The sequence below is a fragment of the Triticum dicoccoides genome, chromosome 4A (assembly GCF_002162155.2).
Source record: "Triticum dicoccoides isolate Atlit2015 ecotype Zavitan chromosome 4A, WEW_v2.0, whole genome shotgun sequence".
Lineage (NCBI taxonomy): Eukaryota > Viridiplantae > Streptophyta > Magnoliopsida > Poales > Poaceae > Triticum > Triticum dicoccoides.
The window spans coordinates 38289509-38307042 of record NC_041386.1 but is presented as its reverse complement, the minus strand read 5'-3'; the positions used below and the strand labels follow the sequence as shown (position 1 = coordinate 38307042).

The window sequence follows — 17534 nt, the reverse complement described above, 5'->3', positions numbered from 1 at the left end:
AACCATCGAGTGGACCGATACAGGACCGCGCGGTCCGGACGGTTGCGGACAGTTTAAGCGTCTGCGTTGGAGATGCCCTAATGATAGGCAATAGCATTGTTTTATGATTTTTTAAAAATATTTTTTAGGTCTGCCTAGGCACATCTAAATGTTTTGTAGCTATTACACATCTAAGTGACTTGTCAAATTACATGAAAAAAAAACAAAAGAAAATGCTTACATGAACCTTAACGTAATCAATGACATACAATTTAGATATGCAATACTTAAAGCACCTATAGATGTGCTTTAGCAAAACTATTTTCTTATTCACTGGGTGTAGATGAGTACGAGCTCAGAATTGACTATTCACGTTCTATGTCAGTTTACCATGTCCTCCACCGTGCCCGTGCTGCCAATAAGCGCCAAGGCGAGGTCGGTCCCCGGCGGCGATAGAGAGGGGGACCTCGATGGTACTCGTACCTACGTGGGTCGTCTGGGTGCGCGCCACCCCCTGCACTCAGATCGGGCGGATCGCGAATTCCGAACTGCCCGCCCCAGGACAAGGAGAATCGATGGGATAAGGATGGCCGGCTACGGCGCCAATTATAAGTGGCCTGGGAGATTGACACACACGTTGGCTAGTGGGCAATGGCAGCACGTTGTCATTCGTGCGACTAGCGCTGTACCACACGTTTCCTCCCTCGCCGATCGATGGTACTACACTGGCGCTTGGGTCGACAAGAGTCAAGAGACCTGACTGACATACCGGTATCATTGGTTTCCTCCAGACTAAAAGATGGAAGAAAATCTCCAACCAGTTTATATCGCGTGTAAAATCGAACTGTAGCTGAGGCGTTCGATGACGAAATAAGAGGCAAATCGGTGACGTCGGTTGATCCCAGCAATGCCATGCAATGCAACTGGAGGAGTAGTAGCATCGTGAACCGGACGCACTCGACGGAACGGATCGTGCATGCAACACGCTATACTGCCGGGCAGCTTTTATCTCCTTTGCGCTGGACTCCTCTGGTTGGTTTGTGGGTGGGCGAAGGGTGCTGAGTCAGAGTGACAATAATCTTTGGCACACGTGGTCCAATGCTAACTGGAGGCAAACCGCTGCTTTGCTTTGCGACTCGTAGTGCTGTGCTGGTGGCTTGGCTGGAGGTGCCAAAAAAGTCAGCAGCAAGGCAACCAAAGGAGGGATAAGCCAAGAAGAGGAGGCCCTAGCCCTCCTTTTTTGTAGTAGTACCACTGCACGCAACCCAATCCCATCGCATGTGGTATATCAAGGATGTTGATTGGAGCTAAGCCTCATGATGGCCCGAAGACAAACCTCGAACTCACAAATCAAACACCATATCTTGATGTAGAAAAGCGAAAATCAGGCTCGATGGGGATGGGAATGCTGAGAGATTGGGATGGGGAGGTCCGTGGAAATACTTGAGTCGACTTGGTGGGTTCAGGGTTGACAACTAATCTCCTCTCTTTTTTTAGTGGAGAAACCATGCACTTTCATTGCCCCAGGTGGTTTCTATTTCCCTGCAACCTGTTGGCCTATAGTGTTCATTCGCTGGATGAGAGACTTCCACCATGCATTATCCTATGCATAGATAGATGTGTTCTTTTAGTAATAATAATCTACAAAATGAAAAGGAGAATGTTAAAATTCTGCCTTCAAACTTCTACTTCTATGAACCGACAATGCACTTTCACGAAACCTCGTTATTAAGAGTGCTAGGAGCTCTGGCAATGCATCAGGAAGAAGATAATTGATCCCGTTTATAGCAGATCAAAAACCTAACCTTTCATGAGGAAAACAAAGCCCAAAACCCACACAAGCAACGAGACCTCGTCGACCACACGACCCTAGAGCATAATCGCAAAAAACACATACCCCCAACTTCGGCGCCGCCAGACCGACATCCCCCCCTCTCTCTCGCTCGCAAGCCGCAACGCCGCACGACTCCAGTGCCTTATAGCCCTTGCTACACGAGATGACCGCCCCGCAAACCACAAAAGTTGTTCCAAAAATAGATGATCCCTAACCGCAACCCTCGCAGCACCAGGCAGCCAACACCCACAACAGTTTTTTTAGGGGAACGCCCACAACAGTTAACAGAACCAAAACTGCTACGGGGACGACACATACATGCACGACAGATGCACGATGGCCAATCCAATCGTATGCATGCGCCTTATGAAATACATGAACGGACTGATACGGGCTGTGGTGCACGTTCGCACGGTGTCGTGTGCATAGAGGCGTTGTAACACAACTGGGTCCTTGGCAGCGGTACAATTCAAATCAAACTATTATCATGCACGGTACACACGCATCGGGGTGATGGGTGATGAGGACATCAGGTAGAGTTTGGAGGGCAATAAATCAAGCAATCAATCAACCAAGAGAAGTTGGCAAATGATCCCATGCTAATGCATAGTACGTGCAACCTCTCACGTCCCCATTGCGAAGAGGTGGAAAGCATGTGTTCACATCAAAAACAGCACCGGAAAGATTTACCGTCAAACGAACCTTGAGGGCAGGCAGAACCGGCGGGCGAGGGGAGGCACGGCGTGGTGCACGCACACTGCACACGGAGACGGGATGTGGATGAGGCTTGGAGCGTCGCGTCGAGTCATGGGCGGAGAGGCGAGGCGACGTGAGGTGACGGATGGATAACACGCGATCGTGGGAATCTGATTCAGCCCTGTGGCCTAGTCCAGAGAGACTTTTTATCCAATCCAATGATAGTGGCCACCGCGGTGTGCGTGCGTGCGGGTAGCTTTTGGCTTTGGTCCCTCTCGGCCCCGATCGGCTATCTTGTTGCCGCATCCACCTAATTCCATTCCGTGGCGTGCCCCACCATGTTGATCTTGCTTGTACCGCGCGCAGCACACCTATCTATCACCTCACATATTCTCTCTCTCTCGTGGCCCTCTCGACTGATGGTGACCACGACGACTTGTTGCTAATCCAAAGCCCCTCACTAAACAGACCCCGACGAAATGTACAGACGGAGGCACCCTTGGCCGTGCGAGTCAACTATGTGGCACCTTCCTCGAGTGGTCTGGGATTCAGCTACACGTTCTTGGTAATCTCCACACTGATCCTTAGCGACTGCATCATACACTTGCACCCACCTAGCCCTGATACACTTACAGTGATCCTAATCTCTAAGGAGGCATGGCTGGAACTGCGAAACTAATGTTAATCAAAACAAATTTATTTTATCCTCCGTGGCTTCCACGGTTAGCCATCACAATGAAGTGGCCCTAGGTGGCGACAATGTAGAGATGCTAGGCCATAGCAGCACAAGTGCTTTGCCAAAAAAAAAAAAAGCAGCACAAGTGTTGGTGGTTTAGAGATAAACTGTAACAGGTAAAAGGTGAAAGAGAAGAAGGCGAGATACTACCCTGATGTTAAGACAGATATCATGAAAACTTGATGCTGCAAAAACGCTGCTGATATTTTCTGAAGAATAACAAGATACAATTTTAAAAAATAAAAAATCTACAAACTTCACTACCGAGTTACGTGAAGGCATAGGGGCCTGAATTTATCAGCAGAAAACTTGATGCTGCAATATTTCAGAAGAATATTTTCTGATTCTTTATCATGAAAACTTGATGCTGCAATATAACGAATTTTTAAAAACGCTACAAACTTCACTACCCACGAGAAGGATAGGGAGCAGAAATTGCACTCTTTTGTGCCATCAGTTATGTTGTCTATGGGGCAGCAAGAGATTTGCGAGTTCACATGTTTTGGACACATGTGCGCCTGAGAGTTTTTCTTTTCAGAATTTTTCAACAATAGATTAATCGGGTGCCCCTTCAACCTTTTTACACTTATAGAAACGCCCCTTCAACCTTTTTACACTTATAGAAACGTAAGTGAAAAGAAACATCAATCATAGTGAGTTAGTGACACAGAGTATGGCCTGAATAATATACTCCTACTCGTTTAGTCTAGTACGAGCGTGTTATGTATTGCCCCAAAATATGAACGCCAACATCTGCTCGAGATTACTGCGAATTACAGCAAAGGATTTGGTTTCACTTCATCTGCCACACATACCAGCAGGCTGGTTTAATAATGCACTAACCAAAGTTCCATTGGTTCCTCCCCAAAGTTTGATGCATATCCATCGAACTCCAGGAACCCAACATCATGCAAAAGGTGACACCGTAGATTTCATATCCAGCTTAAGCGGGACAAATAACCAAGTATTCCAAAATTCTTAAGCAACTTGGGACTAGATTTTGCCCTGATACTGGAAGTGCAATTTATAGTCATGCACTAGGTTAGCAAGAGTGGTTCGGCATGGGCCCTCTGCAAAGCCAAACAAGGAAAGGATTATCTTGGGTGTCGGATTAGTATTTACTCCCTCTGTTCCCTAATATAAGACCTTCTGGTTTTTTCTTGATTCGTATGTATGTAGACACATTTAAGTACGTATTTTCACTCATTTTAGCATGTATGTAGTCAATATTTTGAAATAGCTAAAAGGTCTTATATTGAGGAACGGAAGGAGTATATAGCAGTAAAGGTTATTCATAAATAGAACAGGAAGAATTTACGAACCACCAAGGTATGTGTGAAGCTGTTGAAAATCGCTTTCCTGGCAGATATCAATTAGAGAATACACCCCAGGTCGCAAGGCCTCGTCAATTTCCCTATCATGGACAAGGGTGCGAGTGCTGAGACAAAAACATAAATAATTAAACAGAAGGTCTTCATTAGGGGAGAACATACCGCGTTATGCCTGTCTGAAATGGACCCAGTCCAGAAAACATGGAAATATAACCAGCAAGAAAGTGCATCGAGTGATGTTCCATGATGGTTTTTTGCTGACGCATCTGTATTATCCACACAAAAGGAGAATCAGTACATATGATTTGTTCACATAAGAACTATAAAACATGTGGCTGAATGGCATGACATCTATATACTGTGCCATTTACGTTCCTGATTCTGTGAAAGCAAAATACAAAGTCTGTGCTGCAGCAAACGGGTTCCTAAGGCCATCCTACAATGCAAGGTGCTTAGAGAAGTGCTTTGAAAAATAAACCGCTTAAGCACTGTGCTTATTTGTAGAGCGTAGGTGCTTATTTGAGCACCTCTGCTACAGAAATAACCACTGGTGCTTAAAAGAACTGGTTTATTTTGTATAAGCACCTCTTAAAGCACTTTGCATTGTAGATGGCCTAATTATGAAGCTGCTTTTAAAAGGATACCCAGTTAAGCCCAGTGCAAATGTGAACTACAACCAGCAAATAAAACGTCCCAACCATCTGTCCAGGCATGGCATTACTACTAAAGCAAGATAAGTATCATTTTAAATCACAGAACAAAAGCATCACAAACCTCTTCATAAATCCTTCTGAAAAAGGAAGCACATTTTAGTGCCTCCTCCTTGTTCCAAGTGAAACATCCTGCCATGCTAACCATCTTGGAATCTGCAGACTCCAAGCAACTAAGTAGTATGTTTACTGAGTCTTCCAGGACAGCCACACATTGTCCAACCTCACTGGCCAGAGGGAAAAAAACAATATAAAGGCTTGTCTTAATAAAGAACATAAAAGCACAAAAAGAAAATAACCCAAATCTTTACCTTTGTTGGTGCCGAAGAACAGTGCATAACAATTTGCAACATGCAGCATACATGTCAACAGAAAATTGCCTGTCAAGTAAGTATTCTTTACTAGCTAGAGGTTGTCCTGCAATTTGCTCACGAATGTTTTCTGATGAACAGGATACACTCCGATCAGCAAGAAGATGTTTGAAGCCCTTGAAAAGCATCACAGGAAGATGCAGGCACTGGGACACATGGCACGCATCGATTTGAAAAGTATGCCTCCCCACAAATGATGTGATAACCTCAACACACATTAGAACAATCGCTCCAGCATCTGGATGCAAATCAGGGCAAAGAGGAGGTAGCTTCTCTATATAGAAAATGAGTGGACTTTGAAGGTGTAAAACAATGTTGAATAAAGCACCAACTAGGCTTGGGACAGTTCTCTGAAAAACACGCTTATTTCCTGCAATATGAGTACAAAATCAGTCCAAAATACTTGCTCCCTGCCATTAAACAAGGTGCAAACTGCTGAATGCTGATGACCAGCCCTGTAGTCTGAAATGATGCCTGCAAAAATATGAACTCCACACCTTTATATAGTACCCCCTCTGTAAAGATATATAAGAGTGTTTAGATCACTACTTTAATGATCTAAAGGCTCTTATATTTCTTTACAGAGTATAAGCTGTTTTGAGAATAAGCAAGAGCTGCACGTTTTATAGTTTTAGGAGCACATATCAGGGCTTCAAACTGTAACCTTTCACGCAACAACCAACATTTTCAACCACCACGCTACACGAGCCAACGCCTTACAGTACTCATCATTGGGAATTATTCAGATCAAAAGATCCAGAGTAGAATCACAGATGTTCTGGTTATGATGTATTATCAAATCATTTACAGCTATTCGTGGAAGCATTAACCAACTACCTGTTACCTAAAGAGAAACCAAAATATGGAAGTCTGGATCAAGCACTCCAAGATAAAATTTTACATATTTATTTAAAATAGAACTTTATTACGTTCAGAACCACCTATGACTGATCAACATTCTTTATCATTGAAGAACAATTTGATGCTTACTCTTCATATATTCAGTAGTGGACAGTGGAATATACATTAATGAGCAATGAAAATTTGAGACTAATGCTATTGTCAGGTACAATCAATCACTATTGTTAAGGCAAGTAATCTAGTTCGAATGCATATCATGACATTACAGATTTAGTAGATTACTGATTTATTTGGAGAAGCTAATTTAACATATCCCAGAAGCAAGTAGACGGAAACACATTCCATTACATGAATAATAGGATTGCATTCCAGAGAATATCAGATAGAAAATTTTGGCTGCTAACCTGGCACAGATCCAAGAACAAGATAAAGGCAGTCAATTCCAGCAGCAACGTCAGAAGAAACTGTCCCACCATCAGATGTTCCAGTCTCCACTTCATATATTGAGTGGCTATATTGATTCACTCCGACCAAGGCTCTCTCAATGACTTGTAAAGTTGCACTTAGATGCATGTTTGATGCAACACTAACAAAATTTCTCATCGACAGTCTAAGTCTTGATATCAATGAATTTAACCTATTCTGCCTATCGATAATATTCTTTGTAACTACATAGCCAGACGTATTCTGCAACTGAAGTGTTTTTGTGCTTGATCCAATCTCATGGGTAGGTAGAGTCGCACTCTTTCCTTGAAGTAAAATGCATTTTCCAATAGCACTCACATGTGCATTTACTATCTGAGCATACAGTTCTTTTGACAACTTGAGTTCAGGAAATGTTCCTAAAACTTCAAGATATCTTAATATTCCATCAATCCATACAAGAGAAAACATATCTGGCCAATCAGACATGTCTGCAATTTTCTGTAGGGCAATGCAAGCTGTCCCAACCATTGGATTTAGCGACAGGTGTTGGAAAGGATTGCATGCCTTCCTACAGACATCGCCTGAAAAGGATATGAGGCCCTTCAACTTAACAATAGCAGCAGATACACTGTAGAGCTCTCTCAAAGTAAATGCTACAAATGGACCTTCACCATTTAACAGACTTTCCAAAAGAGATCTTTTCATACCGGGTGGACCATCTGACTGTAATTTGTTATCCTTTAGCTGATGCATAGTCCAAACATCCATGACTACTTCAATATTCAGAAAACCATTCTCACAAAGCAGCTCTTGTGGTAGACGACAAGAGATCAAATCAACAGACCCAAAATCCTTGTTCTCCATAAACAAGACATGCAGACAGATATCTACAAAGGTCTCAAATTTAGCAATAGATCTGCTGAAATTGGAGGCATAGTGAAGCATCAGTTTTCTTTCCTCTGAGCTTGCAGTTGGATAGTCTTTGATTGTGCTTTCAAATGCTGAAACAAGACCCCACAAGAATCCACCTATGCAAGACATGGTGCATAATAGTTTATCCCAGCACACATTGTCATAAGAGTTCTCTATTTTTATAACACACTTGCAATCCTTTGTGGTTACAGGTATGCCAGCTGTAGTCTTCTCTAACTGTTCAGCCATAGTTTTGACATGCTCCAAAGCTAAATTTTCTAGAGTATCAAATGCCTGACCATCATGTTCAGAAGTGTCGCTTTCACTAGCAGTATGCTTCAGGGAAGATCCAATTTGTTTCTTGGGACCCAGCAAGCAAAATTTCGAATTCATGTTCGCTAGTGTAGAAAATATTTCTGATGTCTTGTCTACCAAGGAGAACAAGGTATTTTTCTTCTGATCAGTGTGCTCACCAAATATTTCGTGTGACAATCCAATAATCTCCTGGACAGATCTCAAAAGCCAAATCAGAGAATATGAGTTACCTAGAAGTTCAGAAGACGTGGAGTATTGCTTTGACTCTGGGTACTCTTTGCCAAATTTCAAAACAAGATTTTGCATTGCCCTTCGACAACATATAAACAGACGGATTAGCTCAATTGGATTACATGATTCATAATGGCGACTTAGCAATGTCAACAGCAGAAGTCTGAAAGGAAAGAAAGAATTTGTCAGCAAGCTAATCAGAGCACAGACTTGCAGATAAGAAATGAGCATGTTTGGTCTATATTCCCCGAAATTGCGGATAACCCAGATTACCCAAGAAGGCTGTAGCGTTAACTAGGTGGCACATTAGTTGATAGTTGACAGACACACGTCATCATATGATAAGTCATCAAATCCACAGAAAGATTAAACGTAGACTAGAAATAACCATTAAAATTAAAGTGACAAATTCTTAAGTTGTACAGATTAGCAACTACACTGACTAGTTTTTGTGGTGACATGAAAGATAAATTATCAGCATCACCAGGATCCATAAAAATAATGGACCTTTTATCCTCACGAGATTTGGCATTCCCACACCTTCCTACCCTCCAGTTAATCTCACAAGACTAAAAAACGAGGAAAAGCCGAGGAGATAAGTAGAATTAATGACCATAAAGTGGGAAAATGCCTAGGGGCAAGTATTTGTGAACACTTTTTTAGATCAAAAGTTCAAACTGGGAGCATACAGAGATACTCTAGTGCAATGGCAGAAAGGATAGCCGTCATCATCCATACAAATAAATGGATAAATGTAAAAATAGTGCACTTGCCTTTCAAGATGGAGAATGTAAGTTATAAGTTGCAAGAATGACTTGGAGTTGGAATGAAATCCGGGAACTGTGCTACAAAAATTTAGTAAATTCTCACAGATCCGGTATTTATCTACACCGTGTGCATGTGTAGAATCAGGATATGTACGGAACAACTTCTCATTATTCAGTTTATTTAATATCTCCATCAAATCAGGCGAGATGTTCAATAAGGCATTATCTTCATCAGCTCTGGTGATAAAAGAAGATGTTGATTTCTTGAGAGCACCGCAAAAACATGATACCAAATTCTTTAATAGCACCTGTGAAATAGTACATTCGTTCCAAATTAGACCAAATAGGAAAGAACAAACGGAAGAAACTACTCAAACTTAAAACTGCAAAACAAACAGATCATCGTCATCGAAACAGAATTAATACTATCAGCATACACGGTAAATTCTTTAACAAAGTTTTCTTTGGATGGAAGGAGTAGGACAACAAAACCTTTTGGTCATAAATGATAGTATCACAAAGAAGCTCCACCGAAATAGTATGCAAGGTTATTTCTCTGCATGAATCCTGACAGTCACTACTCTCCTCATCTCTGCATGACCTCTTTTGAACAAAAGAAAACTTTATCAGGTTCGAAAAGAAGTTCTTTAGGTCCTTCTTCGATGCATGAGAACTCCAAATATCAATGTTTTCACACAGAAGCCGCCAAGTTGCTATGTGAAAAGAATCTTCATCTAAAGAGCATATACTCATATCCCAGGAAGAAGTCCTGTCAGTTCCTCCTGAAGATAATGTTCTCACATAGTTCATCATAAAACCGGTTAGTCGAGCAGCCTCAAGACAGCAAGGATCCTTTAATAACTCAGTTTTTCCCCTATCCTCAGTATCAAACTGCTGTGTGCCGTCTTCAAGCAAAAAGTCAAATGCATTAATCTGCCTGTTAAGATCTTCGAGTCTTTGCAGAGCCATCACATGAAGGGTGTAAAAAAGCGTAGTAAAACCAGAATGGTTTCTTGGAAGGGACTGTGATAAAATTTCGATGACTTCCCAAAGGGAGCCAGCACTTTCAACAATCCAAGCAAAGTAGCCTTCAGCGATAATATTGGATGTATTGGTCCATTCCTTTCCGCAGCATACAATGAATGAATTCCCCACTAATTCTGTTGCTTCTATTGCTAAATTTGGAGGCATGAGGCCAACAGATTGCAGATACAGACTCCTACATGATGTATATATGCGAAAGAAGAAGGCAAAAAACCAAGACAAACTTGGAATCTTTTGCCAGTTGGCACATTGCTTGTTAGATAGGTTCTTTCCTACAACTGAAGAAATGAACTCACTTGGATTAATTGATTCATTTCTCATCAACTGACTCAAGTTGGGACGTATTGTGTTGACCAACCTTTCAACAGATTTTGCAACCAGTGTAGTATTTGAAGCGGTCACAGTTATTGAGTCAAGCACGCTTGTGTATAGTTCAGATAAGTACCTTCCAAAAAGTTCAGCTCTCTGATGAAAAACTGACTTCCTGGACATCAAGCGGGGCTCTCCCTGTGTTTCCAAATCTACAAACTCGTCGCAACTTTTCATCCATTTCAATGTTTCTGTAAGATCTACTGTCAGCTCCTCTATGCATCGACTAGACTGTCCTTCTGGCATTGAGTTAATTGAAGTACAGATAGCATCCCTCAATGTTTGGGAGCTCAGCAATGTTGCCAGTGATTCAAAACATTTATGTGAGGATAAAGAAGCCACAGAAAACGGTCCTGGTACTGCATCAGGACCAGCAACAGTTCTGAATGTTCTCACAGTATTGCACAGCGTACAAATGGAGTGCGCAACCTACAATTTGGAAAAGAGAGAGAAGCATCAGATTCAAAATAAAAATCTATTCAGTACTACTCCGCCCCACAATATAAGACGTTTTTGCGAGCTATCTTAGCCTGCAAAAACATCTTATATTATGTGACGGAGTGAGTAGTTCGTAAAATATACATCCCATTGCAGAAATATAACCATTGGCATAGGCAACGAAAGAACACAAAAGCAGAAAGTAAGAAGCATATAAAAAATAAAGAAAAAAGATAACAATTGTTTTTTAGAGGGCATTGCTAAAAGTGATCGCTGAAAAAGAACATAACTGACCTGACGAAGCTCACTAAATGTACGAATCACTTGGGACGAAAGGCTTGAAATCTTTGAGGTTAGTAGTAAGCATGGTTTGATGTCCTTGGAAGATGCATTGATAGCAGACAAAGCAAAAATCATTGACCATAATTTTACAAGGTCACTCCCCATGACCTTGTATTCAATTTCTAGAAAATGACCAACTGCAACAACAATCTCCACAAACATTAAAGGCAGCATCTTCTTAACGTTTGTATCTTCTAAATGCAGAGCTGACACCCAGAAGTCGTACATTTTTTCAGCCATCAAGATTAAGACCCTGTAAATTTCTTGCAAGAACTGGAGATAAGATCCTTCCGATGTGTCCTCTGTAGGGACATAAATTTTCTCTTCAGTAACTGTTGCTAGCATCTCATTGATGGACTTCAGCATGCAATGAACTTCTACTAGCTTTGTGACTCCTAAATCAGAGAAGTCCTTTTGCGAATATGATTTGCATTCTAACACCAAAGGTTCCATAAATTGCATGAACACTTCAAAAATGGATTCTCCTTGTTGCTGGGGTTCTTCAGAACCCTCACTGGTTTTTTGTGGGCTTTTGAAGGATGTACCCCTTGGTGCTAAAGATGTTCTTTGATTTCTAGCCCTGGTAACAAACAATTGAAGCAAGTAACCGAACCCAGCAAGCAATACAGCCTTGCTTTCTGCTTTTATTCCCTTGAATCGCTCAAACAGATGCCTATGGTAGCTTCCTTTGACATCCTTGACAATACCTTTATTCAAATTCTTGAGCCCAAAATATCCACTAAGATGTTGTGGATGAAACAGTCCATTTGACAAAATTTCTTCAGCAATCTTCAACGTGGATCCTGCGTGCTTGTGCTTGATAGAATTTGCTTGTGAATTAAGTAAAACCAACAATTCCAACAGCGGATCAAGAATCTTGTCAACAAAAGGACGGAAAATATTCTTAGGATTTGCATGGAATCTGAGAAAGCTTGAAAATTGCTCAAGCAGACAATTTCCAAGATTCTGAAGAATGGTACAACCCTTTTTCTCATTAGTTGAAACCTTCTGGACAAGATTAATAGCCTCGGTGACACAAGAGGTCCACAAATCCACGGGTGCGTTGAAGAAAGCTCTTGTATTGGAGGAGAAAAGAAAGGACACGCAGTCGAAAACTCGTTCAAAGAGCAAAAAGGATTCATGGTCATCACATGGAGCGCCGATTTGAACTCTGCTCAAACCATCCTTTGCAATGCAACCAAGTGGTTGAAGTAGCTTCAGAGAAATTGAGACTGACGGCTTCTTTTCAATGCAAAATCTCAGAATTTCCCAGCATCTATAATCTAAAACAGGATCAAAAGGCTCTGGAACTTTCTTAGACGGAAGTAGGATAGATTGCACCCAGTTTCCAATAAATGAAACCATTCGCAATAGCTGGATATTGTCCGCTCTATGGCCATGGGTTGAACGATTTGACTCGGCCTTTATAAAATTGAATGCCAGTTCAACCTTTCTGCATGATTTAGCATACAAAAGTTAGAATCACAAACAGCAAGAGCATAATAAGGTTCATCCAGGAATTATTCCCCAACTAAGAAACACTGGACTATGTGTTGCAATATCCAAGTATCACCAAACAGATGCTATTGAGAATCGGAGGTCATAAAAAGATACTGTATAATCATAAGCATATTTTCGCCTCCACAGAACAATTAAGCTAAAATCTGACCTTAATTAATGCAACTGTTTTTACAGAGTAATTATTATTGTTGTTATTATCCTAAGTCAACAATGATCCAACCAGTGCAGGTGTAAACTTCTGGCCACATGCCCACATCATCTCCCTTTGAATCACACAACTACAACGAAACTACATTTCCAAATATACTAGCTGGCTGAATCAGACGAATCTCCTCATGTAGCTACCTAGAGCAGCGCATCCCCAAATCCACGTAGCCGCAGCCAGACTAGAAGCACGCGAATTACTACAGAAAAATTGCTTCGATCCTACTCGGAGATTGGGCACACAGGGGTGCTAAGCTGCATCGAACCGCAAGCGGGGGGCAGCGAGGGGATGACCTTTGGAGGGAGAGCCCCTTGCCCTGGAGGGAGAGGACGAGGTCGAGGTTTTCCGCGAAGCGGGGCCGGGAGAGCGCGGGCTCGCTCGGGCCCTCTCCTGCGGGGGGCGGCGACTGGCTCCGCGGGCGCTTCCTCGACGCGCCGCGGGAACTGGAGGCGGCCGCCGAGTCCGTGGCCATGGCCATGGGAGCGCGAAGGGGGGCGGAGGGAGGGAGGGAGGGAGGCTAGGGTTCTGGGTTTTGCTTTTGCGGGAGCGTTTCGTTTTGGTACACCTGTGCTGCGGTTCGCACATGGCGTCGAAGGCGTGGCACGAATCTTGAAGCGGAAACTCATAGAAAGGCAGCAAAAAAAATGAAGGAAAAAAAGAAAATAAAAGTGGAAAAAATGTATCAGAGCCAGGTTTCGATCCTGGGACCTGTGGGTTATGGGCCACAAGGTTTCCGCTGCGCCACTCCGATTCTTCTTGTGTTGGTATTGAAACTTACCTTCTTATACATATCCTGCCCTTCTCCTGCCTTGCAGACTCAAGTCTCTGCTTCCTGCTTCAGAGCTAGATGCTTGAACAGAGCTGATCCACGCCATAGTTTCAGTTTTAGTGCAAGGGTACCGCCGGATTGCGATGGTCCAATAAGCTCTTGAATTTGGTTCATTCTCCCCTGCAGGACATCTTCCACAGCTCCATGTGTTGAAGATCCGACAGGTGCCACACCAGGCACTCATTCTCCCCTAGGTGCCATACTAGGTTGAAGAAAGTATGTCCAGTTGCTGTACTAGTACCATTGCTAAATATATAAGTTCTCATGAAATCTGCACCAGCAAGACATTTTTAATATCAATTCATCCATCACTCTATAGATTTGAACTGCACATTTTTATCATCAGCTCATGATTTCTGAAAAACAACACAAATTGTGCAGTATAACTCAATAACAACTGACCATGTAAACAACATATGTCAGCACTGTAATGAATCTCTGAACACAACCTCGCAATTACACATCTCTGATTCTCTGAACATGTGCACAATGACACATAGAATTCAGAAAAGCAGGCTAACACATCTCTGATTCTCTGAACATGTGCCAAGGATCAACTTCTACTTGATGGATCAGCACTAATGACTCATGATTGTTGATGGCTCATCCAAGCACAATCACATCAAGAGAGTTTATGCTAGCATTTACACAGATGGCTCATCAAAGCACAGTCACATCTATAGTAGAGAGTTTCATTACACTCGTTGCGCTGCGTTCCACACGGCCAGTGGGATTTTGAGTAGATTCTTCTGGGGCATGGCCGGCGGGATGAACTTGATCCTTGGTGTCTTCCTTTTCGGAAATGACAGAGCATCGACCTTCTCAACGGCGTCGGCGGCGGAACGAGGAGCTGCGAACCATGGGTGCTTCAGCGCGGCGGCTGCCGTCAGTCGCTCGTCGGGGTTGCACGTGAGGAGCCCTTGCAACACCTGGAATCCTTCGTCGGACAGCTTCTCTTCAGGGAACAAATCCCGCAGCCGGTGCTTGTTGTGCCCCGCCTGTAGCAGCTGCGGCGCCTTCTTAGCCAGCGGCAGCGACGTGAAGCCTGGCCACGTCCTCTCGTCCGGCACCCCGAGCACCCGGAAGATGCTCCACAGCTGCTTTACGTTATTCTTTGTCTCGTCTTCCTCCTCGTCTTCGGGGTCGACCGTGAACAGCGTCGTGCCGGTGAGCAGCTCGGCAAAGACGCAGCCGATGGACCACGTGTCCACGAGCGCGTCGTAGTCCTGCTTGCCCAGGATCATCTCCGGCGCCATGTAGGGCGCCGTGCCGACCTGGTTGTACGGCGGCCAGTCGCACATGGACATGGCCAGCCCGAGGTCGCAAATCTTGAGGAGCTCCCCGTTCTTCCCGACGAGGATATTGGCTGGCTTGATGTCACGGTGGACGATGTGGCGCTCGTGCTCGTGCATCTTTTCGGCGCCGGTCAGGAGCTTCCGCATGAAGTCGCGCACCGTGGATTCCGGGAGCGGCGGGTCGCCGCGCCTGTCCCACAATAAAGACAGGAGGCTCGACGCCGCGACGTACTCCATGACGAGGCCGGCGGTGTCGCCGGTGGCCGGGTCGCACACCATGCCCTCGAAGCCGACGACGTAAGGGTTTCCGTTGCAGGCCTCGAGGAATCGTGCCTCCCGCTCAAGATCTTGGACGTCGGGGGGCTCCTCGGTGTCGTCCGGCGAGGAGAGGAACTTGACGGCCACGTCCTTTTTGGTGACGCGGTGGCGCATCCTGTGGACGACGCCGAAGCCACCCTCGCCTAGGCAGGCCACCTTCTCGTAGTCGTCGGTGCTCCCGATGGAGGCGCGGCTCCTCTTGCAGCACGTCGGCGATTGTTGATGTTGAGCCGTCGCGTGGCCGTGGTCGGCGTCGAGGACGGCAGCAGGTCGCTTGCGGGCGGCCATGGCGCTAGCTCGACGAACGAACTGCTTTGGTTGGTGGAGAGGGCGGCGGCAGAGATTGATGATGGAGAAGGGGGAGGGAGGAACTTCCGTATGGATCTACACGCTGCGTTGGCTATTTGTTTCCACAGGTTGCCTCACCGACTCGCCATGGAATTCAGCTCAGTCCGAATTACGGTGGCAGACAGCTTCTTTGCCTTGCTGCCTGCGTTTTCGTTTGACCGACGGCGGATTCAGGTTCGTTCGTTTCCGAGTCGAATTCAGGTTCTTCATTTCCCTTCCCGCCTTCGTTCCGGATTCGGTTTCAATATATGCTGACGAGACGATCCACACGGAAAGCTCGCCCCTTCCCGCCTCCAATCCATGGATCGTCTCCTCCATCTCGATCCCCTCTCCGCACCAACCAAGCCGTCGATCGAGCGCCGTCTGCAAGAGGCGTGATGCCGTCCTCGACACCGGCCACGCGGCGACCAGAAACGACCGGCTGCCGCAAGAGGATGCGCGTCCGGATCCGGATGAGAAGCACCGAGGACTGCGAGGAGACGCGCGGCATCGGCAATGGCGGCTCCGGCATCGTCGTCAAGGTGTGCCACCGCGCCACCTCCGCGATCAAGTTCCTCCGCCTCACCGAGGACCCCGCCGACGCCACTAGGGAGCTCCGGCGCGAGGCCGGCTGACAGGACTTACCGGAGTTAACCACAGTTGTGAAGCAAGCATCAGCGGAGCACGTAGCCGTGCCGGAAATCAAACCAGTCGGTGTACCGCTTCGACAAGCTGTCGATTTCGTCAGTGTCACTGTCCAATTCTTCAGAAATGTTTAGGTTCAGATAGTTCAGGTACCGACAATTGCCCGTTCCTGAAGACGATCCTTGCCCACTAGGATCATTTTGAGGGAACCAAGATGGGATTGTCTGATTGAAGAATTCTGGAAACGTGAACTTGATGAAGTTGGCATCTTCCTGGTGACATGTTAACTATGTTACGAATTAGGAGGACGAGGTACTGCTCGAATTAGGAGCGACCTTGTTTTGCCATGAGGATCTGGAGTAGGGCTGGACCAAAAGCTCGTAGCTCGCGAGCTTAATGAGCGCTCGATAGTTCGGCTCGTTAAGCTCGTAGCTCGCTTCTTAATGAACAGAGCCAATCATTGATTTTAGCTCGTTAAGCTTAACGAGCTTAACGAGCGAGCTAACGAGTTTCACGAGTAGCTCGTTAAGCTCGTTAGTAACAGCACAACGCATATTTTCATCTTACGTGACAAATTTTTTTTGTAGCACCTCAGCCCATCTATTTAATCTAATCGACATATGAGGCAACAAACTACTTCATTTCTTTTTGTCATCATATTTCATCTTAAAAACCATACCTCCACATTCATCATGTACATCATAACACATTATAGTCTGTTAACGAGCGCCCGCGAGCGCTCACGAGCTTAACGAGCTTCAAACGAGCCGAGCCGAGCAGAGTTTTCTGCTCGTTAATCTTAACGAGCTTAACGAGCCGAGCTGCTCGTTAGTCCACCCCTAATCTGGAGCAGGAACAGCTAATGGACTGAAGTGTTTCTTTGACTGATGTGAAAAACTTCATGTATTTGTGTTGTGTTCAGAAGCTCAAGTTCGTATGCACCTCCACCAATTTTCTTCGGAACCAGAAATGGTCAATAGAATTTAGTAGCCAGTTTGAGTCCTATACGGATGTCAAAAGCTGTCATGGTTG

At 44.6% G+C, this 17534-nt stretch overlaps 2 protein-coding genes across 2 annotated transcripts; both read right to left on the bottom strand.

Moving 5' to 3' along the window:
- Window positions 1-3802: 3802 nt before the first annotated feature.
- LOC119284833 lies at window positions 3803-13579 on the bottom strand. Its single transcript, XM_037564001.1, has 10 exons — window positions 13382-13579; window positions 11315-12815; window positions 9662-11011; window positions 9176-9477; window positions 6923-8565; window positions 5598-6027; window positions 5351-5513; window positions 4739-4842; window positions 4568-4659; window positions 3803-4315 (listed from the first exon to the last, which is right to left on the bottom strand). Exons 1-10 carry the CDS (start codon window positions 13564-13566, stop codon window positions 4239-4241), a joined length of 5847 nt encoding a protein of 1948 aa, XP_037419898.1. The 5' UTR covers window positions 13567-13579; the 3' UTR covers window positions 3803-4238.
- A 1033-nt stretch (window positions 13580-14612) lies between these two features.
- LOC119288634 (putative cyclin-dependent kinase F-2) lies at window positions 14613-15818 on the bottom strand. Its single transcript, XM_037568214.1, has one exon. It carries the CDS (start codon window positions 15816-15818, stop codon window positions 14613-14615), a length of 1206 nt encoding a protein of 401 aa, XP_037424111.1.
- Between the last annotated feature and the right edge of the window lie 1716 nt (window positions 15819-17534).